The 26,885-nt window shown below is 51.4% G+C and overlaps 1 protein-coding gene across 1 annotated transcript; it reads right to left on the bottom strand.

The window, feature by feature from the left end:
* Positions 1-1,019: 1,019 nt before the first annotated feature.
* Positions 1,020-24,903, bottom strand: CSPG5 (chondroitin sulfate proteoglycan 5). The gene is given in 8 exon segments (XM_087915820.1): positions 1,020-1,136; positions 1,138-1,257; positions 5,979-5,995; positions 5,998-6,050; positions 13,369-13,557; positions 20,497-21,275; positions 21,277-21,830; positions 24,715-24,903. Coding segments are annotated over 8 exon segments (1,809 nt in total). The 5' UTR covers positions 24,770-24,903; the 3' UTR covers positions 1,020-1,094.
* Between the last annotated feature and the right edge of the window lie 1,982 nt (positions 24,904-26,885).

The following is a 26,885-nucleotide window of genomic DNA, read 5'->3' as shown; positions in this document are numbered from 1 at the left end:
ATATATGTTGTTATCCTTCTGAGGCACTCTTACCACTGGTCAAGGCAATAGAGATAGTCCTCAACTTATGACCAATTCCATAGCAAATGTTCAAAAGTTCGGACAGAGCCTACCGGGCTAAAATCCAGATTTGAAGTTGTCTCCCCCACAGAAATATGAATATTCCAGCCAGGATGCTATAAGATGGGAGGACTTCAAGTCCCAGAATCCCCCACTCAGCATATTTTAAGAGGGGGGACTTCCACTCCCAGAATCCCCCACTCAGCATATTTTAAGAGGGGAGGACTTCCACTCCCACAATTCCATGCTGGCTCGAATTTTGGACACTGCAGTCCAGCCAGCCAATCAGCACTCATTTAACCCAACCCTCATTTTTTCATTCGTTTTCATCCCCTTCATGTCCCGCCTTGCCTTCTCCCCTCCCCCGCCCCCTGATTTCCACACCGCCAGAGATCCAAACCACACTGTCACTTTTAAAAAAAAGTTTATTATTATGATTATCGTGATCATCGTCGCCATTCTTATCTCGTGATCTTCACTTTTATTTATTTATTTTTTGTTACCCACGTATTTCTTAAAACCGATTTCTCAAAAAGAAAAAAAAAGGAGGAAGAAAGAAAGGAAAAAACGAAAAGAAAAGAAGGCGGCGGGGGGGAATTAAAATGCAAAAACAGAAGGATGAAAGAAAATCAGTCAAGCCACAGTGAAGGGTTAGAAATCACAGGGGTGGAAGGGGGGGGTGAAAGCCGTAGGGGGCGTGGGGGGGGCACGGGGTTGGGGGTGGGCAGGAAGCCAACTATCTTGGGGTCATATATACAGACAAGGGACTGATCAAGAAATCAATGCACACACCGTTCATTTAGGAAAGCTGCCAGAATTTATCTTCGAGCCATTTTTTTCTTTAGTAAAACTTTCCTTTTCTTTTTCCGCACGAAATACATCAAAGCATGCGATGGCGTTGGCAGATGGGGGTGGGGGGAAGGGAAGAAACAAAATAATGATAATCAAATCGAAAACCCATTTTCCCTCCCCACAATTACCACCTCCCCCGACTCCACCCTCCGTTTGCATGGTTGGGTCTTCCGGTTGGATCTTCAAGTCAGATTGTTCTGCAAACAGTTTGCATCGGGGTCGTCCTGGATTGCCTTTCCGGTTATCCAGTTTGGGCGAGGTGGAATTCTGAATGTTAAACACTTCGTCGTCTTTGAGGCAGGATTTCAAGGGGTCCTGCAGCTTGTGCGGGGCACTGGGATCATCCTGAATGGATGTTGGGGCGGGGTTCGAAACAGGAACAGGTCAGAAAGTGGGAGAGAGAGAGAGAAAAATCGGTTAGTTTCCCGTCGTCGTTGGAACGAATCAGGGAGAGAGGGTCAAAGGGGCCTTGCCTGTTTTCTTCAAACCGGGCCTCAAACCCAGCAGCTTTAAGATGCGCGGACTTCAACTCCCAGCATTCCTCAGGCCAGCGGTGGGATTCTGGGAGTTGGAAGTCCACCTGTTTTGTGTTTTTTTTCGAGTCGCGAAAGTTGAGAAACTCGGCTCAATGAATGCCTGTCCCACCCTTGCCCACAGCGTGCCTGGACTCCAACTCCCAGCATTCCCGATATTGGCTGGGAATTCTGGGAATTGTAGTCCGCCTGTCTTTGAGTTGCTGGGGGGAGAAACGCTGCTTCTAGTTCATTTCCTCCCCAAAGCAGGGTGGAGTATTTTCCCGAGTACTTTCATGCCTCTAGTACAGGTAGTCCTCATTTAGTGACTGCTCGAAGTTTACACCGGCAAAGAAAAAATGACTTCTGGCCACTTTTTTTCACACTTACAACCATCGCAGCATCCCACGACGTGTGATCCAATGCTTGCCAACCGGCTCGTATTTATGACGGTCGTGCTGTCCCAGGGTCATGTGATTTCTCCCTTTCGTGACCTTCCAAACATCAAGGGAGGGAGAAGCCCGATTCACTTAATGACCATGTGACTCGCTTAACAATGGTGGGGGCTTGGCTTCTCCGCGATAGCAAGGGAGGCCATAACACGGGGTGCTGCCATCTGGCATAGCGACAGGAAATGTGGGGCTGGATTGCGGTTGTAAAACAAGGACTACCTGTATATATCCTAGCCAGGGTGTAGGAAATAGTTCTCGGATGAGAAACGTGAAATTTCATTTGCAACTCTTGAAAGCAGCGCTGTCCTTTTTCCCAGGAAAGGACACAGCTGCTTTAAAGAACAGCCAATCGCTGGCCTCAGGAGTGCCATTTCTCGTTTTCATTTCTTTTCTTTTCTTTTTTTTTGTAACCCAAGCTGTGCACAGCCTTAGCGTCAGTCCTCGAGGATGGAACTGCAAGCAGTGATGCAGTCGTGAACATGCCCGTGCTTTGGGGTTCATTCTCTGCCCTTCCCTCTCTCTGTCTTCCCCTGTCTCTCCTCTCCCCGTCTCCCTCCTCTCTTTCCTTCCCCCTCTCCCCTCTCCTTCATTCCTTCCTACGTTCCTCCTTGTCTCCTCTCCTCCTCTCTCCTCTCCTCTCCCTTCATTCCTTCCTATTTTCCTCTCTCCTTTATCAATTCCTCTCCCTCCTTCCCTCTATCTCCTCTCCTCGTCTCCCTGCTCTCCTTTCTTCCTCCTCTCTCCTTCATTCTGACTTTCCTCCCTGTTTCATCTCCCCTCTCTCCCTCCTTTCCTTTCTTCCCCTCTCCTCTCTCCCTTTCCCCTTCTCTCTCCTTCACTCCTCCTCCTCCTCCTCTTTTCTCCCCCCATCTCCACTCTCCCTCATTCCTCCCTCCCTTCTTTCCTCCTCCCTCCCTGTCTTCTTTCCTCTCTTTCCTCCTCCTCTCCCTTCCCTCTTTCTCCTTCCCTCTCCTTTCTTCTCCTCCCCTCCCTCCCTCTGGTCTCTTATCCTCCCTTCCCCTTCCATTTTCTCTCCTCTTTTCTCCCTTCCCTCTCCACTCCTCCCTTTCCTCCCCTCCTCTCTTTTTCCCTCTTCTCCTCCCCTCCCTTCTGTTCTTCTCCTCTTCCCTCTCCTCTCTCTTCCCCCTCCCCTTCCGTCCTCTTTTTCTCTCTCTCTCCTCCTCCCTTCCCTCTCCTCTCTCCCCGTCCTCAGCGCACCAGCAACCTTGGAGAAGGGAGGCAGCCAGCACCCTCCCCCCAGCATTCTCCTGCCTCCCTCACTCCGAATTCCCAGTTCATCCAGTGTAGCTTCTGGCCAAGGATACACAGCCACCCACCACAACACCACGGATGGAGGATGGAGACAAGCAGGCAGGGGAAGAAGACACAGGGAGCCTGTGGGAGGGGGCTCAGGCCCACTGCAGGGCCAGGGGGAAAAGAGGGGTGGACTCCCCCAATCCCCCTCGCCTAAGATTTAGGGGCAGCAAACAGGAAATTAGTAACCTTCATCCAAGCATTGACTACCAAAGACGGTTAAGAGGCCCCAGTAGTGGTTATGCTACTGGTTCACCCCGGTTTGGCCGAACCGGTAGTGAAAAAAAAAATCAGCTACAGGCGAGATCGGCCACCGAACTGGTGGTGACTGAAGTAGGATCCCTCTGCGGAGAGGCCCTCAATATGTCCTCATGAAGTTTCCTTTCAAATCATGGGTCCTGCAGATGTTTCAGCTTTCAGCTCCCAGAATCCTCCAGCCAGCATGGCCTTTGCTGGTCATTCTGGGGGTGTGGGCGAAGTCGACATTAGAAGGTGGCTCCTGAGGGTGTGTGAGTGAGAACCCCACTTCAAAAACTGAGGTTGTTCAGTGGTCCTGAATATCTATGAGGAGTCCATCAAGGCAGGAGAGAGAGAGAGAGACAGAGAGACGAGAGACAAGAGAGAGAGAGAGACAGAGAGACGAGAGAGAGAGAGAGAGAGAAAGAGAGAGAGAGAGGAAAGAGAGAGAGAGAGAGAGAGAGATGAGAGAGAGAGAGAGGAAAGAGAGAGGGGAGGGAGAGAGAGAGAGAGAGAGACAGACAGACAGAGACAGAGACAGAGAGACAAGAGAGGAGATAGAGAGAGAGGAAAGAGAGAGAGGAGAGACAGAGACAGACAGACAGAGACTGAGACAGAGAGACGAGAGGGGGGAGATACAGAGAGAGGAAAGAGAGAGAGGAGAGAGACAGGGAGAGAGAGGGAGGCAATGAAGGGCCAAACGCAGAGGATGCTGTGGAGAGATCCCAGATCAGAGGCTCTTCCTGTTGAGGAGGGGGCATCCCGTCCATTGGGTGACCCCTTCGCTAGGAGTACAGGAGACCCAAAGGAGCTTCAAACCTCACCATCTTCCTTCCTTGGCGTTCATTTTCATTTTCACCTTTGAAACAGTTCTAAGGAGAAGAGACCAAACAGCCACTAGGAAAAAAATGTGGACCTATCTTGTCCCCACGTCCTGATCATACCCCTCAGAACTGTGAGAGAAACTCATCCAATGCAATTGCCAAGGCAGTCAAGGATTGCCCTCAAAGGGAGACTCCTAAATAGGTTTCACATGAGTTCGGCAGAAATCTGGCGGGAATCCTACAGGGGTAATATGGACCTATCTTCTTCCCCACATCTTTGTCATATCCCTCAATCTATTGCAGGATCCCTGAGATAGCTCCGGAGCTGTGAGAGGAACTCGTCCAATGCAATTGCCAAGGATTGCCCTCAAAGCAAGAATCCTAAGTAGGTTTCATGTGAGCTCAGTAGAAATTTGATGGGATGCCTAGGGGGGAAATGTGGACCTTGATTATATCCCTCAATCTAATGCAGGATCCCTGAGATAGCTCCAGAGTCCGATGCAATTGCCAAGGCAGTTGAGGATTGCCCCAAAAGCAAGAATCCTAAGCAGGCTTCCTGTGAGCTCGGTCAAAATTCAGCGGGATGCTGTTTGGGCAGCCCCAGTTTCTTCCCCTGAACCCCTTGAAATTAGAGGGTGCTACTTGCTGAATATAGGGCGCAACTGGTGTTAAGGTCATGATGCCATCACCTTCAACAGCTTTGAAGAGAAATTGATCATTCATGGAGATCAGGTGAGGATCAGAAGCCCCAACAGGATAACACACACGGGGGAAAGAGGGGTGCTGTGTTGCTCATGGTCCAATGTCATGCGGGGACCCATAAACTGTTGGGGGGCAGGAAGGGAATCACCCTTAAGGAGGCAGACTTTGGACCCCTGAAACAACAGGGCAGCTTTCCAGGGGTGTCACAGAGTTTGGTCCAAAAACGGATTGCTGAGATACTGCAGTTGAAGCTCTGGATTATTTTTTGGTTACTTTCTGCTGGAACCGGGCGCTCCCCAAGTTCCAAATGCCCTCCCTGCTGGTCCTTCACCGGGCATGGGTGGGTGTCCATATGGATAGAAGGCAATATTTGTAGCTTGGGGTTGAAACGAAGGGGCCTTGGAGCTCTCTGAGCTGGGTGGTTTTCTTGCCGATGTTTCATGACCCTTCTAGGTAACAGCATCAGGGTTAGAAGGGAGGAAGAGTGTCGGATCCTTGACGCTCGCTGAGCCGGGTAGTTTTCTTACAGACATTTCGTGACCCAGCTAGGAACCTCATCAGTGCTAGGATGGTGAAGGGTTTATTCTCCCATCTCATCATCCTATATCACTCTTATCTTTGCCTATCGGGGGTCGTCGAGGTTCGAGCGAAACGCGAGTGAAATCCAGGGAAGCCTACATAAACGCCTAGAGGGACTTTTCACCTTACTGCAGTCATCTCGATTTTTTTTTGGACCCAACTCGTCAGCGTTGGCAACCCAGATGGATCCACTGAGGGCGCGGCCTCCCAGGGGTGGACCAGGAGCAGCAGCAGCAGCAGCCAAGCCAAGCCAAGCATGCCTGAGACAGCAGAGACGAGATGGGAAGGCGGGGCGGGGCGGGGGCGGGGGTCAAGGTGGCGGGAAACATGCTGAAGGACGGGGAGAGGTGAAGAAGACACGTTACCTGACATATAATGTTATCATAGTAAGCCAATGCACGAGCGTGAGGGGAGTGGTTACACGGGGTGTCACAAAATTTCCTTACATTTGGGTGCGATCCTCCGCAATGGTGGAGAGGGAGAAGTTGTCGTTGTGTAGCTCCGAAGGGGTTCGGTATCTGCAGGGAAAAGAGAGAAGGGTGAGCCACGCGCGCGCGAGAGGAGAAGGGTGGTCAATTCCAGGGAGGCCCTTTCCTAACCACGTCTCCCGGGGAGAAGAGAGGGCTTCTGAGCATGTGCAGAAGGCCAGCCGTTCAAGTGCAAACCTTCTGGACCATCGAAGCGGCAGGTGGAAATTCTTGGCTAATCCCCAGAAGCCTTGGCTAGGATTGGATGGGAGATGACTCACATTCCGTGGATGTGGATGTGTGTGTGTGTGCGCACACTGCATGTGTGTTTATTGGTGTAAAGAAAACTTTGGGGTGGGGAAAGCACAATTTTTTTCCAAGGCTTTTTCTTTCTTTCTTTCTTTCTTTCTTTCTTTCTTTCTTTCTTTCTTTCTTTCTTTCTTTCTTTCTTTCTTTCTTTCTTTCTTCTTTCTTCTTCTTTCCTACTTTCTCCTCTTTTTCTTTCTCTCATGTTTTTCTTTTCCTTTCTCCTTCATTCCTTCCTTCTCTCTTTTTATTTGTTTCTCTCTACTTCTCCCTCCTTCCCTTTCTTTCTTTTTTCTTTTCCTTCCTTTCTCTTTTTTCTTTCTCTGTTTTTCTTTTCCTTTCCTTTTTTCCTTCTCCTTCCTTCCTTCCTTCCTTCCTTTCTTTCTTTTTATTTCATTCCACTTCTCTCTCCCTCCCTCTTTCTTTCTCTCTTCTTCTTTTTCCTTCCTTTCTTTTTTCTTTTTCTTTCTCTTTCTCTCTTCTTCTTTTTCCTTCCTTTCTTTTTTCTTTTTCTTTCTTTTTCTTCTTTCTCCTTTTTCTCACTCTCTCCTTTTTCTCACTCTTCTCTTTTTCTTTCCTTTCTTCCTTCTTTCATCTTTCTTTCTCATTCTTTTCTCTCTTTTTAATTGTTTCTCTCTACTTATCACTCCCTTCTATCTTTTTTCTTTCTTCCTTTTTGTCTTTCTCACTTTCTTTTTATTTCTCTTTCCTTCTCTCTCTTTTTCTCACCTTCTGTTTTTTATTTCTCTGGTTTCCTTCTTTTTCTTCTTTTTTACTTTCTCCTCTTTTTCTCTCTCTTTCTCTTCTGTGTTTTTCTGTCTGTTTTCTCTTTCTTTTTCTTTCTCACTTTTCTTTCTTTCTCCCTTCTCTTCCTTCCTTCCTTCCTTTTTTCTTTCTCATTCTCTTCTTTCTTTTTATTTCTATTTCTCCCTCCCTTCCCCTTCCTTCCTTCCTTTTCCTTCCTTCTTTCTTTCCTTCCTTCCTTTCCTTCCTTCCTTCCAACTTAATAACCCTGGGACTAATTTGACTTCTGCAGCAAATCGCTGTCAAAAAAACAACATGCGATTGACTTAATCCCTGATTCGATGAACGACGGCCGGCCAAGAAAGTTTGTAAAAACAGGCTCCAACATTTCCCTTTCCGAAGTGTCTCGTTCTGCAACTGCCGCAATTTGGGAGTGACTCGACGACATCGGTCATAAGCTGAGGCCTCTCCGTTACTCCCCTTCGCTTTATGAGATGGGTCAATGGCAGGCGGCCTTTGGAAGGGGGCTGGGGGTCTTTCTGAAATGCCCACTTCTCTTTCCTGAACCCCCCAACCCCCTTGCAGTCCCCCTTTATAGAAAAACACTTTCAAAAGTTTTTCTCTTGGCAACACAGAAAGCTGTCGAAAACATCTGTGGGTTTTCTCTCTTGGCGGCGAGAATGAAGCCCCCCAGAGGCCACCCACCTACCCTTCCAGCTTTGCATTCAAGCCATCACCGGCCCCAAATAATTCCCCCTGGCAAACCAGCCTTTTCAATGCCCTCTCCCCTTCCCCCAATCTCCCTCCCCCCGAAAGAGGACCGTGGGAACCCGGCGTCTTCCCATCGCAGCTGGCTTTGTTCCCTTTCTGGTGACCTTTGACCCTCGTTCCCACCCCCACCCCAAGTGCTGGAATCTTTCCAGGGACACCCCTCTCCCCATGGTCACAGCTCCCCCGCACCCCACATATGCACACACACTGCCCCTTTGTAAGACAACGCACCATCTGCTCTGGCTGCGCTCAGACGTCCCTTCGCGGGGGAAAAACAGCGACAATACTCGGCAAAAGGAGGGTGGGGGTATCCGGGTCATGCATTGGGGCGGGGTGGGGGACACAACTCATTTGCATCTGTGAGCAAATCCCCCCCCCCTCAAAAAAAAAAAGAAAAGGAGGAATAGGTGGAGGAGGAAGCGGCCAGGCTTTTCCCATGATCTTTGCCAGAGTGGGAATTCGCCGATTGCTACTCTCGAGTGCCAATGGGTCAATCTCCATCCAACCGTTTAGCCAGGGGAGGCTGTCACAATGGAGACTTGGAGACTGACTCCCCAAATTTGGGACCTTATCATTATTATTTTTGCACAGAGAAGGGTGGATCTCACAAGTTTGGGAAGCTGTGGGGAGAGGGAAAGGCACCCCACACCTGCCAAGAGGGGGTGGGCTCAGGTCTAGACCAGGCTGGCGGGGGAGGCAGCAAATATGCTGTGTTCTGGGGAAAGAGAAAACGAACGGCCTTCCGTGAATCGATGTCAACTCATGAAATACTTCTATGGCCTTTTTAAAGTTGCTAACAGAAAGGGAGAGGGGAGCAGTGCGGCAGCTTGGAAATCGAAAGTGCATTCCATCAATAGTTTTTTCAAAGATAGCAACTAGGTGACTGAAGTTTCTGCCGTGCAAATATCTAACGGGAGAACATGATTGATGAATGAATGAATTCTTTATGAATGAATTCTTTATTGGCCAAGTGTGATTAGACACACAAGGAATTTATCTTGGTGCATGTGCACTCAGTTGTACATAAAAAGAAAAGATACATTCATTAAGAATCATAAGGCACAACGCTTGATATAGTCATAGGGTATAAATAGGCAATCAATAGAATAGAATAGAATTCTTTATTGGACACACAAGGAAACTTGTGACTCTGGGCTATGGATGTGTCCCGTTGGAGAATATAATTTATAACACACCCAGGGGGTGGTGGGGGAAAACCAGGGACAAGGGTGACAAGGAATAATCTGCCTCAGAGTCGGCTCCACTCAGGCAGTGCCGGACATTTTAACTCCCCATAAATCCTTTTAAAGTTTGGCTCAAGACTCATGATTTCATTGGGGTAACTGCGGGAATCCTGACACTCTGTTTAGCTCCCGATGAAGGCCCTTTATAGATGTAGCCCTTGACTTTACAACTGGCACGGGGGGGAGGGTTGGACTAGAAGACCTCTAACGTGTCCCTTCCAAGCATGATTCTCACGGATGGACGGTCTGTTAGCCAAGGGGCCAGAGCCAGCAGTGCTGTGACCAGGAAAACTTGAGTGGGCTTCTCTGGGCCTTAATGCACAAACCCAAGGACAGGTGGAACCAAGTTGGAAGGGGTCCCGGAGGTCATGTAGTCTAACCCTGGTGTGTACATCCATGAACAGGCGACTGTTCATTTACTGACAGTTTGAAATGACGACGGCGCTGAAAAAAAAAAGAGAGGCTGATGATCCCCTTTTTTGCACTTCCTGTATTCCCCCCCCCAAACCCGGTCACGTGATCAAAATTTGGACGCTTGGCCACTGACTCATATTTATGACAGTTGTGGTGTCCCGGGGGGTCATGTGATCCCCTTTGCGCCCTTCCGACAAGTGATGGGGAAGCCAGATTGACTTCACAACCATGTGACTAACACATCGGTGATTTGTTTAACGACAGAAGGCAGATAAGCGATAAAATGGGGGCAAAACTCATGTAACAAATGTCTCACTTAGCGACTTAGGAGATCGGCTTGAAGTAAGCCAGTTGCCTTGGTGCCTAAGGCGGGACTAGAACTCCCGATCTCCCAGTTTCTAGCCTGCTGCCTTAACACTTCACCCAAACTAGCTCTTCATGTGAACCTTCCTTGATGGCTTAGCGTGGATTCTCTTCTTTCAAAACAGCGTGTCTGGCGCCTAGTCTTGGGACAGGGAAATCTAGGCGCCCTTCCCCACGGGGTGGGCATCCATCCCCACGTTGGTCTACTGGACAACCTTGAGTTGGACCCTTCCCACTTCTCCTCCTTTTGCAAGGTTGTGGCTACATTCGGCTTCTCGGAGAGGAACATTCTTCACCTCCTTGGCGGAACTGAGGGGACAATTTATCCGGGAAATTGATAGCTTGAAGACCAACCAGCATCAACAGCCCAAAGCCTCTCTCCATCTCCTCTAGGGCCAAGTTGGCGTCCTGCCCAGCAGAAGGTCCGTCCATAAATCGGAGGCTGGAGAAGATGGATCTCTCGGGGCTCCACGGCTAACAGCTGTGTGGAAACGTCTCCTCGGGGGTAGCGACGCCGAGAACAGCCAAGCAGAAAAATCGGTCCATGGGCGAGGAAGAACTCTTACATCGGCCAGTTTTTGAAGGAGGAGGAGGAGGAGGAGAAAGAGGAGGAAGAGAAAGAGGAGAAGGAGGAGGAGGAGGAGGAGGAGGAGGAGAAAGAGGAGAAGGAGGAGGAGAAGGAGGAGGAGAAAGAGGAGAAGGAGGAGGAAGAGAAAGAGGAGAAGGAGGAGGAAGAGAAAGAGGAGGAGGAGATGAAGGAGAAGGAGGAGGAGAAAGAGAAGGAATAGAAAGAGGAGGAGGAAAGGAGGAGGATGAGAAAGAGGAGGAGGAGGAGGAGAAAGAGAAGGAGGAGAAAGAGGAGAAGGAAGAGGAGGGGGGAGAAAGAGGAGGAGGAGGAGGAGAAAGAGGAGAAGGAGGAGGAGAAGGAGGAAGAGAAAGAGGAGGAGGAGGAGGAAGAGAAAGAGGAGAAGGAGATGAAGGAGAAGGAGGAGGAGAAAGAGAAAGAGAAGGAGGAGAAAGAGGAGAAGGAAGAGGAGGGGGAGAAAGAGGAGGAGGAGGAGGAGAAAGAGAAGGAGGAGAAAGAGGAGAAGGAAGAGGAGGGGAGAAAGAGGAGGAGGAGGAGGAGAAAGAGAAGGAGGAGAAGGAGGAGGAGAAAGAGGAGGAGGAGGAAGAGAAAGAGGAGGAGGAAAGGAGGAGGAGGAGAAGGAGGAGGAGGAGAAAGAGGAGGAGGAGAAGGAGATGAAGGAGAAGGAGGAGGAGAAAGAGAAAGAGAAGGAGGAGAAAGAGGAGGAGGAGAAAGAGGAGAAGGAGGAGAAGAAGAAGACACCTGGGTAGGTGGATGGGGGTGTCGCCCAAAATGATCACGGAAGGAAAGTTGGGGCCTCACCAACTTTAGAGGAAGGGAAGACACGGTGTGGTGGGGATGAAGAAAGGAAGAAGAGGGGGTTCGAATCGAAGGGACCTTGGAGATGGGAGGAGGTCAGGGGTGCAGTTGAGAAAGGTCAGGAGATGTTGGGGAGAGGAAGCATTGCAGGGAATCTCAGTCAGGGGAGGTGGGATGGAGCGTGGGAGTCTTCTTGTCCCCCAAGGGCTGGAGGGGGTTGGGTGAAGGTCGAAGGTAGACCTGGGAAGCTCAGGAGATGAGAGAGAGTGAGAGAGAGAGAGAGAGAGAGAGGAGAGGAGAGAATTGCAGGATTGCAGAAGGGGACGGGACCTTGGAGGCAATCTAGTCCAAGCCCAGGCTGGAGCTGGAGACCTCTACCATTTCGGACAAGGGCCGGTCCAATCGCTTCTTGAAGAGCTCGCTCCCAGTGATGGAGCACCGACAACTTCTGATGGGAAGTCGTTCTACTGGTTCAACCGTCCTCACTCCTTATGTCATGCCCCTGTCGGAGTCTGAATCCGAGGAGGAAGCCGAACAGCTGACAGGGAGCGGGAGTGTGGCTCCGTTGGCTGTGAAGGAAACGGGGGTGGGGGTGGGGGGAGGGCAAAGTCTGACTGGGCAGAACAGGGGAGAGGTAGAACAAGGGAGAGGGTGTTCAGAGGGTAGACCCAGGCCCACCCCACTCTTCATCCTAGGGCACGCAGGGAGGAACGGAGAAGGGAGCAAGGTGGGTTGCCTGGCTTACGGGGAGGGAAAGGCCCTGATTCCCTTCATTAGCCACACCTGGAGAGAGAGTTTAAAAGAGATGCAAGCTGAGTGCGGCATCTTCTGGGAACAAACGTGAGTTTTATCTTGTGTTGACTTTGCTTATCTGCGTTCCTGGCGTCTTCCCAACCGTGTTGAGTTATTGCCATGCCTTTGCGTCTGGAATTCCTTCTCCTGCCCTGCCAGACTCCTTTTGCCTCGATTGGACTTATAGTTACAGTTTTTGTTGACCACGTTTTGGACTTGATTCTCTGCAGCCCAAAGGCTGTTTACCTGGGAGAGTTTTTTTTTCTTTTCTCCAGCCCAGAAGGTAACCAGGACGTTGGAGATAGTAAAGGGACTCTTATCGCTTAATTGACTGTGTTGCCTTTGTGCCACGCCCCTTTGGGTCCCTCACACCTTGGTTGCAGGTTGCTTCTCTCCTTGATGAGTTTCCATCCATTGCTTCTATGGGGCAGGCCCTCCAATTTGGGAAGATGTTCTCATGTCTCCAACCTCCTTCTTTTCACTAGACTAGATATCTCCGATTCCTGCAACCGGTCTCCATGTTTCTCCAGCACAGTGTAAAGGTACAACGGGTAGCTGTTGGCCAGAGTAACATCTGCCTACTGCCTCCAAAGGCTTAAGAGGGGAAGCCTGACGGACAACAGGACTCCTTCGAGCATGCTGTGACTTTCGGCCTGTCGCTCTCTCTCTCTCTCTGCCTCTCTCTCTCTCTCTCTGAGTCCAACCCACCTCACAGGATTGTTGTGGTGGGAAAAATAGGAGGAGGGGGAGGAGGGGGAGGGATGGAAGTAGAAGGGGAGGAAGGAAGGAAGGAGATGAGAGGAAGGAAAGGGAGGGAAGAATGAGGGGGAGGAAGGGAGGGAGGGAGGAAGGGAGAGAGAGGGAAGAAGAAAAGGGAGGGAGGGAAAGAGGAAGGAGAGGGTGGGAGAGAGAGAGAGAGGAGAGGGAGAGGAAGGAAGGAAGGAAGGAGGGAAGGAAGGAGATAGAAGGGACGGAGGGAAGAGGAAATGGGGAAGAGAGGGGGCTGCAAGGGAGCAGGGAAGGAGAGGGAGGGAGAAAGATAGGAGAAGTAGAGGGGGAGGAAGGAAGGAAGGAAGGAAGGAAGGAAGGAAGGAAGGAAGGAAGGAAGGAAGGAAGGAATGAAGGAGATGAGAGGAAGGAAAGGGAGGGAAGAATGAGAGGGAGGGAGGAAGGAGTGGGAGGTACAGAGGAAGGAAGGAAGGAAGGAAGGAGAGCAAAATAGGAAGGAAGGAAAGAAGGACAGGCAGGGAGGAAGGAGAGGGAGGGAAGGGCTACTTCAAGGAGGGGGCACTTGTGCTGGGGAGACCCCGCCTCCCTCCCTCCCTCCCCCCCTCCCTCCCTCCCAACTCACTTGCTCTTCCGCAGCTTGAGGTTCTCGGTCTTGAGCAGGTAGAGCTTCTTGGCGAAGAAGACAGTCATCATAAAGAGGAGCAGGACGACCAGAGCGGCCGAGCCCACCGCCACGCACATCACCTGGAAGTCGGTCACGATGGACTCGCAGCGCAGCCCCTTGTGCCAGATGTAGTCTTGGGTGTTGCACCTGAGCGGGTTGGGGGAAAGGACCAGTGGTGGGTTTCCAAATTTTTCCAACTCTTTCGGAGAGAGCATCCCGCAGGGCTCTTGTATCGACGCCGGGAGCTGTGCTGGGTTATTTCTTTAGCTCAGCTGAGGCGCAGCAACGCGTTCTGCCACGAGAGAATCAGCTGAGCTAACGCTAGAAGAAACCCAAGGGAATATAGGAGAGGAAAGGGCGGGGCCAGCCAGAGGTGGTATTTGCTGGTTCTCTGAACTACTCAAAATTTTAGCAACTGGTCCGACGGAACCGGACCGAACCGGCTGAATACCACCTCAAAGGTTTGGACTGATCCCACGCAATCCCCCATTCCAGCACTCTCTCTCTCTCTCTCTCCTTCTTCCTATATTTATCTCTCTCTCTTTTCTATATCTATATCTCACTACATCTGTCTGTCTGTCTGCCTACCTACCTATCTCTACCTCTATCTGTCCTCTCTCTCTCTCTCATCTATCTATCTTTCCCCCCCGCCATCCACCCACACCTTAAATAAAACCTTCCAAGTTTTTGTCCCCTCCCTTTCCCAGCCACCCATGCAGAATTCACCTCCGGAAGAGAGCGATAGCGACATTTGCAATTGAATGAAGTGGAAAACAAAATAAACTAAAAAGAAAAATTCTTAAAAATGATCAAAAAGGAAACATAAATAATAAAACATAAAATAATTAAATCAAAACAAATTAAAATCAGAAAGATTAAACAAAAAACAAAAAACCCTAAAAACTATTTAAAAATTAAAAACATAATTTAATTTAAATTATTTTAAATTAAACTAAAATAAATGAAAGTAAATTAATGAAATAATCAATCAAATCAAATCAAATATAAGAAATAAACCTAAATTAAATTAAATTAAACTAATTAAAGTAAGTAAACAAACTAAAATAAAGGAAATTAATTAAAAAATAAAATAAAACAAAATAATTAAATTAAAGTAAATTAAAGTAAAATAAAGTAAACTAAACTAAACTAAACTAAATTAAAGAAAATAAAGAAATAATTAAATTAAATTATTAAGATCTTTTGTGACCTTTGAGAAAAGATTTGGCCTTACATAAAATCTCCCAGTGGAAATGCCACTCCATAAATCCACTTATAATCCACTGAGCCCAACATTTCTGTCGCTAAGTGAGACAGTGGGGAAGGGAGTTTTGTCCCTTTTAACCACCTTTCCGGCCACCGTTGTTAAGTGAATCGTGACAGTTTTTAAGTCAGTTTTGAGTCACAAGGTCATTAAGTGAATCGGGATTGACTTTGCTCGTCGGGAGATTCACCACTGTGACTGTCATAAATATGAGTCCATCGCCAAGTGCCTTGATAGGAATCACACGGCCATGGGGAGGGAGCAGCGGTTATAAGTGAGGAAAAACAACCATCGCTTTTCCCTGTGCCGTCATAATTTCAAACCATCACTCAGACTTATGACCATTACCACGTCCCCGCAATCAAAACTCCTGTGGCAACGGTCTTGTATTTATGACTGTCTCGTGTCCCCCATCTGCGACCAGTCAATGGGTGAAAGCCCGATTCACTGAATGACTGTCTGACGGCGGGGATTCGCTTCATGGCGGGCCAAAAGGTCATTAAATTGAGTCAAAACTGTTGTGAATGACTGTTGTGTTTGGCAAGATAAATTTTGGGCTTCGGGGTTGTCGTAAATCTGAGAATTACTTGTATTCTGCTCAGGAGACAGATGGAAATAGAGACAGATCTTAAATTCATATTTATATATATAGTTATATAATATTTATATAACATATGTAATATATTATATTATATAACATTCATCCTGATATTTTAGTTTCATATATTTCCTTTTTATAACCTGTTATACAGGGTGGCATTATTCCTTTTTGCTCGACTTATGACCACCTTCGAGCCCAATGTTTCGTCACTTCGTTCCATCTTGAGTTTGGCCCCCTTTGAACAACCTCTCTGGCCACCGTCGTTAAGTAAATCATGGTGGTGGAGAGGCAAACAACCCGGTCTTTAAGTGAATTGGGCTTCCCATTGAACTCTGCTGGCCTGACAGTCGCAAAAGGGGATCATATAATGTTGGCATCGTCATAAGCACAAGTCAGAATTCTGATTGCACGGCCGCAGGGAGGCTACGACAGTCATAAGGGTGAAAAACAGCCATCAGTCATGTTTTTGTTCAGTGTCGCTGGAATGGTCATTAAATGGGCTGTCGTAAGTTGAGGACTTCCTGTTTGGGGTCTCCTGCTTGAGCAGGGGGGTTGGACTAGATGACCTCCAAGGTACCTTGCATTATTCTACAATTTCTGTAAGGGTCTCCTGCTTTAGCAGTGGGATGGCCTAAATGACCTCTGAGGTTCCATCCAACGCTATGATTTGACATATCTTCCATCTTGGCTGGAGCTACTTGGAACCTACAGAACTCCCCACCACTAGACCTCTGCCAAATCTACAGCCTGAAATGGTGCTTCGGCCGGCTCTCCCGACCTCAACAGACTACAAAGCTCAGAGTCCCCGACTTCAGGATCTCCCCATGGGGATCCAGGAATCCATTTCTGACTGCAGTTTCTGACCTCCTGGCCGGACGACCAAGTGGATTAACGGCTTCCGGCGGCTTTGACCTAATTCCGGCAGAGGGGTGAGGCCGGAGGACTCCGAATACCATCTGCCTGCTTCTTCCGACCCCCTCCGTGGAATTCGGGGTAGGGGGTCCTCAAAGAGGACAGCCTCCACACACGGAGCTTGGAACCTCGTCCTCGAGATACGACCATTGATTTAAGAGAGCATTCGATATGACGATGGCACTGAAAGAAGCGACGAGGGGATGTTTGTTTCACCCTTAACAACCATCATGCCTCCCGATGATTCAAATTCTAGATGAAGGGCCACCAAATCAAAACCCGCTTTCCCTGAAAATAAGACCGGGTCTTATATGAATTTTTGCCCCAAAAGACCCATTAGGCCTTATTTTCCAGTTAGGGCTTATTTTCATGCACCCGTCTGGCTGACGATCTTAACTGGGGCTTATTTTCAGGGCAGGGTTTCTATTACGAGCATCCTGATAAAAAAAATCGCGCTAGGGCTTATTTTCCAGTTGGGCCTTATCTTCAGGGAAACAGGCTACTTATGACGGTTACAGTGTCCCAGGAGGTGGGGGAGAGGTCAGAGTTCGTCCCCATTTTGCGACAAGCCAATCCAGGTGTGGGGGAAGGGCAGGGAGGCCTGATTCGCTGAACAACCAGGTGACCGACTTTATCCGCCCCGTCAATTCCCTTCACAATCGGGGTGCAACTCCCTTCACAAGCGTCTCACTTAACAGCAGAAATGGAAGGGGGTGGTGGAGTGCGTAAGGCACGTCACGACAGCGGGGATTCGCTTCAGGAAAAGTCGCAAAACAGGGCAATACTCACTCAACGACCGTCTCGCTTGGGGAGGGGCCAAATGGCCATCGTACTGTCGAGGACAGCCCTATCTCAACATTTGATTTGGGGGTGAGGGGGGGAACAGGGTGGCGCCCTGGAAAGACCCGCCCGGCAAGGGCTAAACTCGCCCATCTCGCTTAGTGACATAAACGTCAGGCTCCACTTTGGTCGTAAGCCGAGAACTACAGGCCTTATGAAACAAACCCCCCCGTCAGCAAAGGGACCAGGCAGCCATGTTAGGTGCGGAATGATTGAGCACCTCCGGTGGCCTAGAGGTGAAGCTCTCGCCTCACCATCAGGAGGCTGTGGGTTCAACCCTAGGGAGAGGCTAACATTTGGAACAGACTCTTCTCCTCAAGCAGGGGGTTGGACTAGATGACCTCGCAGGTCCCTTCCGATGTTCTTCTTCTGTCAGGGTCTAACTGTTTGGGCTGGGGGTTGGACTAGAAGACCTCCCCGTTCCCTTCCAATTCAGCGACTCCAAGTTGTGCTCCGGTGGCCTAGAGGTGGAGCTCTCGCCTCACCATCAGGTGGCTGTGAGTTCGATCAAGGCGAACGTTTCGGAACAGGTGGGTTGAGTTAGATGACCTCCGAGGTCTCATCCAACTCTTGTTATTTCTGTGAAATCTATGACATTCTTTGGGGAGGAGGGAGGAATCGAAATGGGGTATGAGGTCAAAGGTGAGGCCAAGATGGGAGGGGGGAGAAAAGGGGAGGGGTCTCTGGCTTCAGCCTCCCCTCCCCTGCCACTGTGAGACCCTCGGGGGTCCCATTTTGAGTCTGGGGGCAACTGAGGTGGGGGGGGTTCCTTGACCCTTCCCAATTGGGGGAGGGGGGCAAGAGTCAGGAGCTCCAAAACGGCCCCCGCCATCTTGGTTCCAGCCTCGGGTTCAAGGGATGGAATTTTCAGAGGGGAGGGGGCCGTCAAAGAACACCCCCCCCCCTTGGTTGCAGAAGAAGGAAAGAGGGAGGGGGGATATCTTTCAAGACCCTCCCCCCTACTTTAAGCCCCTCCCTCTTGAATCCTCTTTTAATGACCCTCGGCGTTCAACGAAACCTCTGCGGAATTCAGGCGGGCCGATTGGCATCTGGGAAAGAAGAACTCCTGAGCATGCGCAGAGTGCTTTTGAGTGTGTGTGTGTGGGGGAGTTTTCTTCAGTGCCACGTGAGAATTGAGCAGGGGGGGCTTTCCTGAATGGGACAGAATGAATCCACAGAAGGTGCCCAGGAGGTCATCTAGCCTGCCCAGCTCCGCTGCGTTTCTCCGTCGACCAGCTGAGCGGTGGGTGAGGGCTGCTCCTGGGCTCCTCAGCCTCCAGATGTCAGATTTCCATCCCCCCAGCACCAGTTCAGGGGTTCCTTCCCCTCCCGGGGAGAGACAGAGAGAGAGAGGGGGGAAAGAGAGGGAGGGGAAGAGAAAGAGGCGGGGAGGGGGAGAGAGAGGGAGGGAGGGGAAGGAACAGAGAGAGGGGGAGGAAAGAGAGGCAGGGAGGAAGAAAGAGGAAGGGAAAGAGAGAGAAACAGAGACGGAGAGGGAGGGAAAGTGAGGGAAAAGGGGCAGAGAGAGGGACGGAAAGAGAGAGAGAGAGAGGAAGGAGGGAGGGGGAGGGAAAGAGAGGCAGAGAGAGAGAGAGATAGAGAAAGAGGTAAAGAGAAAGAGAGGGAGGGAGGGGGAGAGAAAGATAGAGAAAGAGGGAGTAAGAAAGAGAGGGAAAGAAAGACACAGGGGAGGAAAAGAGAGAGAAAGAGAGGGAAAGAGAGAGAGAGAGAGAGGAAGGAGGGAGGGGGGAGGGAAAGAGAAAGAGGGAGTAAGAAAGAGAGGGAAAGAAAGACACAGGGGAGGAAAAGAGAGAGAAAGAGAGGGAGGGAAAGAGAGAGAGAGAGAGGAGGAAGGAGGGAGGGGAGGGAAAGAGAAAGAGGGAGTAAGAAAGAGAGGGAAAGAAAGACACAGGGGAGGAAAAGAGAGAGAAAGAGAGGGAGGGAAAGAGAGAGAGAGAGAGAGGAAGGAGGGAGGGGGGAGGGAAAGAGAAAGAGGGAGTAAGAAAGAGAGGGAAAGAAAGACACAGGGGAGGAAAAGAGAGAGAAAGAGAGGGAGGGAAAGAGAGAGAGAGAGAGAGGAAGGAGGGAGGGGGAGGGAAAGAGAAAGAGGGAGGAGGAAAGAGAGGGAAAGAAAGACACAGGGGGAGGAAAAGAGAGAAAGAGAGGGAGGGAAAGAGAGAGAGAGAGAGAGGAAGGAGGGAGGGGGAGGCAAAGAGAAAGAGGGAGGAGGAAAGAGAGGGAAAGAAAGACACAGGGGGAGGAAAAGAGAGAGAAAGAGAGGGAGGGAAAGAGAGAGAGTGAAAGACAGAGGGGGAAAGAGAGAAATAATATTACAAAAGTTTTTCTTTTTTATTGTTGCTAAACGCAATATATTTCAAAAGAAAGAAAAAAAAAACCCAAGGGGCATAAAAATGCATTTTTCATGTTTTTCTTGGAACAATTAGCTGAATTCTGCCTTGTGTATCATTATTTTAGGTAGTAAAGCCTCATTATTCAGGTTAAATTAGATTATCCACTACCCGAGGGCCTAGCCCCAGACCATTCCTCCCTCCCTCTCTCTTCTGTTCCTTTCTTTCTTTCTCTCTCTCTCTCTCTACATATATATATATTTCTCACTCTTTCTCATCCTCTCCCCTCATTCTTACCTTATTTTCTTTCTATTTCTTTGTTTCTTTCCCTTCTCTTTCTTTCTCTCCTCTTTCATTCTCCCTCTCACTCATTCTTTTTCCTCTCTCTCATTCTTTTTTCTGTTTCTTGCTCTTCTCTCTCTCCCTCACCCCTTCTCTTTTGTTCTTTCTCTCTCCCTCTCCTTCTCTTTCCCATTCTTCTCTCCTTCACTCTCATTCTTCTTTATCTCCTCCTGTCTCCTTCTCTTTCCTGTTCTCACCTCTTATCTTCTTCCTATTTCTTTGATTCTTTCTCCTCTTTCTCCCCTCCCTCTCTCTCCATCTCTCATTCTGTTTTCCTTTCTTTCTCTCTTTCTCTTTTCTCTTTTACTTGTTCTTTCTCCCTCCCTCCCCTTCTTTCTCCCATTCTCCCTCTCCTTCAATCTCATTCTCTTTTCTATCTCCCTCTGTCTCCTTCTCTCTTTCCCATTCTCACCTATTATTTTCTTTCTGTTTCTTACTGTTTCTTTCTCTCTCTCTCCCTCTCTTTCATTCTCCCCTCTCTCATTCTTTCCTCTTCCTCTCTCATTCTCTTTTTTCTGTTTCTCACCCATTCTTTCTCTCTCCTTCTTTCCCATTTTCCCCTTCTCCTTCACTCTTTTTTCTATCTCCCTCTGTCTCCTTCTCTCTCTCTTTCCCAAGTTTCTTTTTTGCACCCCGAAGGTGAAAAGAAACCCCACCTAGCTTCTCCGGCTTGAAGGTAAGGGAGGGGAGTGGTCTCTGTGTGAACCCCAAATCCTCCCTTACGGGAGCCGAGAGGGACCCCCAGCCCCTTTCCAGCTTCCGTTCCCTCCTCTGCTCACCTGCAGAAGGCGCCCAGGTTCTCCACTAGGTAACACTGCCCCCCGTTGTGGCAGTAGCTTGGGAAGGTGTCGCAAACTGACTTGCAAGTTGCGTTGTGTCGCGTGTAGCCGCTACGGCATTCGGTGCTATTCTCTGGGATGCTGACTTCCCGGGCCGGATCCCCCGAAACTGGTCCGGCAATGGTTCGTCCCCCCGAAACGACGAAAGTCTGCAACGGGGGGAGAAGAAAGCGGCGGACGGTGGGCTCTGTGCCAGGGAGTTTGCTGTGGACTTTAGGGGGTGTGGGCGTGGGGGCCCAGGGGTCCTTCCCCTCTTCCTCTTCCTCTGCAGCCCCTGCCTCTTCCTCTTCTTCTTCCTCCTCTTCCTCCTCCTCCTCTGGCTCCTCTTCCTCATCGCCATCAGTGTAGAAGGAGGTTGTGGGGTAAAAATCCGACTCGTCGAATGGGCTGAACTCATCGTAAAGGTCGCGGAAGGGCCACGAGACCCCTTTGTCCACAGACGGCTTCGACTTGGTCGAGTCCAAGCCAGGCCCACGCAAGGCCCCCCCGTCGAAGAGGTCATAGTAATCGATGTCGATGATCTCCGAGGCCAGTGGATCAGAAGAAGGGGTCTGCGTAGATCTGACGACGGGAGGTGCCACGGAGCGGAGGGTCTCCAGGTTCGGGGTGCGGCTGGACAGCTCTTCTGTCGGGCGGGCACCCTGGGCACCGCCGGCTCCTCGCAGGGTCTCAGCCGCTTGTGGGGGGGTGCGTGGATCGCGTGGGGTCAAGCAGCAGCTCCCTCTCGGCGTTGTCGCGACCGAGTGGATCGAAATCGTGCGGGGGGAGTGCCGTGGCCCATCCGGGATTCAGGGGCGTCTTCGCGTGGGGGTCTCCACTGCCCACGTCTTCCTGGCTGCCGGGCCCGGCTTTGCCTCGGTCGAAAAGCCTCCAGGTGCCATCTTCCGCCCGACCCAGGGATGCCCCGCGTGGGGCAGCCGAGGAAGCTTCAGTGCCGGGGTCCGGGGGCGAATCACTCTCCACCATCTCTCTCACCGTCCGCCGGGAGCAGCCGGGACAGAGAACTGGCCAGGTTTTGGGCTCCCACGTGGGTTGCCGGGCCCATGTGGGGGGCAGAGCGTGGAGCACCAGTTGAGACTCCTTGGCCCGGGCCGGTTGCACAGATGACCCCTGAGCCGCGGAGACGTTGCCCACCGGCCCGGAGGTCTCTCTGAGGGGAGCCGGATGCACTTTCGTGGGGGGCTGGCTGCTGAGAAAGAGGGCCCCCTGGCTGCTTCTCCACAGGGGTCCCGGGATTTTGGGGTCACCCGGGAAACTCGGACGGGGCTCAGAGCCTGCAAGGGAGGAAAGCAGAGGCGTCGGACACGGTGCTTAGGGTGTGTGTGTCTCTGGCTACGCCCCCACCTATGGCAATGCTCACACGCCTCCGTGGGAGGGGGGAGGGGGAACCCCCAAGAGAGGAGGAGGAGGAGGAGGAGGAAATAAATAGGCCTATTTTCTCCCATGCCCTTCACCGCGGCTGTGCCACGCGGGGCATGGCAAAAATAGCAGCCGTTCCCACACAGCCTGATTCACCCGGTTGGATACTCGTCGCCTCCTTCAGAGCGTAGTAAAAGGAGATTAATTCCCAGGAGGTGTGGCCAGGGGGGAGAGAGGGAAGGAAGGAAGGAAGGAAGGAAGGGAGGGAGGGAGGAAGGAAGGAAAGGGAGGGAGGGAGGGAGGGAGGGAAGGAAGGAAGGAAGGAAGGAAGGAAGGAAGGAAGGAAGGAAGGAAGGAGAGGGAAGGAGGGAGGGAGGGAAGAAGGAAGGAAGGAGAGGGAGGGAGGGAGGGAGGGAGGGAGGGAGGAAGGAAGGAAGGAAGGAAGGAAGGAAGGAGAGGGAGGGAGGGAAGGGAGGGAGGGAAGAAGGAAGGAAGGAGAGGGAGGGAGGGAGGGAGGGAGGAAGGAAGGAAGGAAGGAAGGAAGGAAGGAGAGGGAGGGAGGGAGGGAGGGAGGGATGGAGGGAGGAAGGAAGGAAGGAAGGAAGGAAGGAAGGAAAAGAGGCAGGCAGGCAGGGAGGGAGGGAGGGGAGGGAGGGAGGAAGGGAGAGAGGAGGGAAAAAAGGAAGGAAAGGAGGGAGGGAAGGGAGGGAGAGAGGGAGGGAAAGAAGGAGGGATAGGAAGGAGGGAGAGAAGGAAGGAAGGAAGGAAGGAAGGAAGGAAGGAAGGAAGGAAGGAAGGAAGGAAGGAAGGAAAAGAGGCAGGGAGGGAGGGAGGGGAGGAAGGGAGGGAGGGAAAGAGGGAGGGATAGGAAGGAGGGAGAGAGGGAAAGGAGGGAAGGAGTGAGAGGGAGGAGGAAGGAAGGGAGGAGGGAAGTGAATGAGGGAGGGAAGGAAGGAAGGAAAAAGGCAGGGGGAGGGAAAGGACGGATAGGAAGGTGGGAGGGAAAGAAGGAAAGGAGAGAGAAAGAAGGAAGGAAGGAAAAAAAAAGGAGGAAGTGAGGGAAGAAAAAGAGGAAGGGAAAATCGATGAAGGGAGGGAGGGAGGGAGAAGAGGGAGAGAAGGAAGGAAAAGAGGCAAGGCGGAAAGAGGGAGGGAAGGAAGGAAGGATGGATGGGAAGGAGGCAGGGAAAATGAAAGGTGCAAGGAAGGAAAAAGAGGGAATGAGGAAAGGAAGGAAGGGCAGATGGGAAGGAAGGAGGGAGGGAAGGAGGGAGGGAGGCAGAAATTGAAGGAAGGAAGGAAGGGAAGAAGGGACAGAAGGAGGGAGAAGAAAGGGAAGGAATCAGGGAGGGAGGGAGGGAGGAAAAGAGGGAGGGAGAATTGAAGGAAGGAAGCGAGGGAAGGAGGGAGTAAAGAAGGTGGGAGGGAGGGAGGGAAGGAAGAAGGAAAGAAGAAAGGATGATGAAGGAGGGAGAGAGGAATGATGGATGGAGGGGAGAAAATGGAAGAGAGGACAGGGAAGGGATGAAGGAAGGAGGGAGAGAGGAAGGAGGAAAAGAAGGAGGGGTGCAGGGAAAATGTAAGAGAGGACTTGGAAGGGTGGAAGGAGGGAGGCAGGGAAGGAAGGAAGGAAGATGGGAGGGAAGGAAGAAAGGCAGGAAAACGGGAGAGGGAAGAAGAGAGGAAGGAAGGAGAGATGGAGGGATGAAAACGGGAGAGAAGTCAGGAAAGGGATGAAGGAGGGAAGGAAGAAGGGAGACGGGGAGAAAAGGAAGGAGGGATGGAAGGAAAAAAGAAGGATGAGGGGAGAGAGAGAGAAGTAGAGGGGGAGGAAGGAGGGAGGGAGAAAAATGAAAGAGAAGGAAAGGAGGGAGAAACGAAGGGAGGGGAAAAAAGATGGAGGGAGGAAGGCAGGGGCTTGGAGTGAAAGAGGGGCACACCCATTTTTTTGGGGGTCTCTCCTCCCTTCTTCCAGAAAGACCCGGGGGTTCACCTGCTTGAGGGGGTCGCAACCAAGCAGGGGTGTGTGTGTGTGTGTGTGTGTGTGTGTGTGAGGGCGGGCCGGGCAGGTTTTCTGCACATGCTCAGGAACCCCTCTTCCTGGGGATGCCACCTTCCTCCCCTGCCCCCGCCTCTCCTTCCTCTTGAGCCCTTCCCCATTCCAACCAACCCCCTCCCTTTTCCCCTGGACCGTCTAGCTTGCCTTCCACACCTCCTTGGCTGGGGATGTTGGGCTTGGGAGTCCGGCCCGTGGGGAGAAAAAGAGTGGGCTGGGGAAGTGTGTGTGTGGGGGAGAGAGCAGGACCCCCTCCCCTTTCTGGACTCCCACCCCCTTCCCAGGAGAACGGGAGTCCCCTCCCCGATCTCAGACCCCCCTTGAAAGACGCTGATTGACAGCTGGGGAGAGATAGCCCCCCCCCAGATTTCCGCAGCCCCCTCCCCTCAATCTAGAGGAAACCCCCTCCCAGATTTCCGCAGCGCGATCCACCTACCTGCATCTCTTCCAAGGGTGCTCTGTGTGTGTGTGTGTGTGTGTGGATTTGGGGTGGTGTTCGGGGGTGAGATACGTGTCGGGGGAGGGAGAACACCCCAATGGCCCCCTCCCCTTCGTCTCCCCATGGCCCACCGCGCCCCCCGCAATCCGAGCCCCCAGCCTGAAAGACCCCAACCTGAAATGCGAAGAAGACCCCTCCTCATTCCTTTGGCCAATGTGGGGAAGGGTCTGCGAAGGGCTAGGAGGCACCCCTCCCCGCAGATTCTCGGGACCCCCAGCCCCTTCCTTCTTCCAGGCCCACCTACCCGCCAGCAGCAAAGCCAGGAGGGCCAGCCGGGGAGCCGCCGGGGGCGCCCCCATCCCTGCCTGCCCTTCCACGCCGCCGATTAGCTCCTTCGCCGCCGCCCCATCATCCGCGGCCGCCTCGCCTCCAAGCAGCACCACCGCCGAGTGGCCAGCCGCCTCCTTGAACGGGGTGGGTGGGGTGGGGCGAGAGGAGGAGGGGCGGGGAGGGGGCGGCGCTCGGAGAGGGGGAGGAGAGCGAGAGGCGGCGGCGGCGGCAGCAGCGGCAGCCCCCCTCCCCATCCACGCCAATCATCCGCGGCCAACCAGGAGAGAGAGAGAGATGGGCTTTGTAGTCTCTCCGCGTTGTTGAGTTGCGCGGCACACATCCCTCGCTTGGCTGATCGCTGGGCTGGACGTGGGAAACGTGGGAGGGTCGATGCGGGAATTCGCACGGGGCTGGGCGCTCGGGACTCGCGCCCAAGCAGCCAACGCGAGGAGCGAAGGGAGCCGAGCAGCAGCTCCAGCCAGAGAGCTCAAGGCGGGGGGGTTGTCCCTCTGGCTGGGGAGGGAGGGGGCTTTGTGGCGGGCAGTGGTGGTGGTCTTGGCTGGATCGGGCTGGGACTTTGCTTAAGGCTTTAGTGCCTTGGGCAACTCAGCTTCAGCTCCAAGACACACACACACACACACACAGCTGGCAAGTTTTTAAGAGAAGAGAGGACTACAACTCCCAGAATCCCCAAGGCAACATGCTTTAAGATTGGGGGATTCTGGGAGTTGCAGTCCACGGGCTTAAAGTTATCATCATCCTGGAAGTAAGGTGATTGTAGGAGGAGGTTGGGCCGTTGGTACAGTTGCTGCCTCAGTCTCGGAAGGAAGGTGAGAGGATCCATCAGAAAACAATCCCAAAGCCCATGATGCTGGGCTGCCTCAGCCTTTCCAAACCCATGCCCCTCCAGGTTTGCCCGGCCGTAAGGCCAAGGAGCCTTCCTTTCCCCCGTCAATCCTGTCCGTCAGAAATTGAGGAATCTTATTCCCGATTCTTGGGCTTTCTTGGAGCGACTCGCAGAGAAAATAGTAGCGGACCTTGTTTGGGGGCAGCTCTTAATTTTGGCAGGGGGTGACTGGCGGGCAGGGGAGGTTTCCTCTTAGCCAGCTTTTGGGGGAACCAATCGGGAGCAGAAAGAAAGGGAGCTGTTGGGTGATGGCAAGCAGACCCAGGTGCAGATCCTGCTTGGCCCCGGGAGGTATGACAGGCATCCTGTCTCGAATTCGGTGGAGAGAAATTGGATCAATTGCGGAAATTCGAGCCTGTCCGCCAGTCGGCGGGGAGGATGCCTGGATTGTCTTGCTTCCTTAGGATGATCTTCATCAAATGCTGGTCATGTTGGGCTTAGCTTGAGAAACCAAACCGGGTTTCTGCTAGGGGCATCCCAGGCACAGGCCCCTTTCACATCAATCCGTTGCACCAAAAAATTTAAAAAAAAAAATCGCCTTGAGCACATCTCCACATCCGTAGAGGAGCATCGACCTGCAGCATTGCCAGCGGTGTGGCTGGCAGCTCTCCTGGCTGAGGATGCTGGGAGTTGTAGTGCCGCGGCCTCTGGATTGGGAAGGCTGAAAAGGGAGATGGGGGAAACCCCAGACTTGGCGGGATGGGACTCAAAGGAGACGAGTTAACCTGTTTAATGAAAAAGGGGAAATCAGTGTTTCCAATTCTGGATTATTTTTTAGTGCAAAAAGATGAAAGTTGTTTCAAACTGAATTGTTTGGGGGTTTTCATGCAAAAAAAAAAAAGGAAATTGCGTGTTTCAAAATAAATTGAGTTTTGTGGTTTTTTAAATGCAAAAAGGTGAAAACTTTTAAGTTTTTGGGTGGGTCTTTAAATGTAAAAAAAAAACGTGTGTGTGTTAAAGTCTGGATTTTTTGCTGAACATTTTAATGCAAAGTGTGCGGGCATGGCTGTAAACTGTAGGGGTTTTGTGAGTTTTTCTTTAAATGCCAAAACGGGAAGGTTTAAAAGTTGGCTTTTAATGTTGTACACAACCTCCCTGTGTGTGTGTGTGTGTTTCACAGCTCTATAAATCTGTTCAATGAATAAGAATAAACTCCATTTCTTTTCCAACAAGGGAAGTCTTCGTTTCTTTGGCCATCCTAGAGACCGTGTGGTGGGCACCGGGTCAGCCAAGGGTTG

The sequence above is a fragment of the Pseudonaja textilis genome, chromosome Z (assembly GCF_049901715.1).
Source record: "Pseudonaja textilis isolate UNSWEBS1 chromosome Z, rPseTex1.2, whole genome shotgun sequence".
Lineage (NCBI taxonomy): Eukaryota > Metazoa > Chordata > Lepidosauria > Squamata > Elapidae > Pseudonaja > Pseudonaja textilis.
The sequence above is the reverse complement of the archived record's forward strand: the minus strand, read 5'-3'. Positions and strand labels throughout refer to the sequence as shown.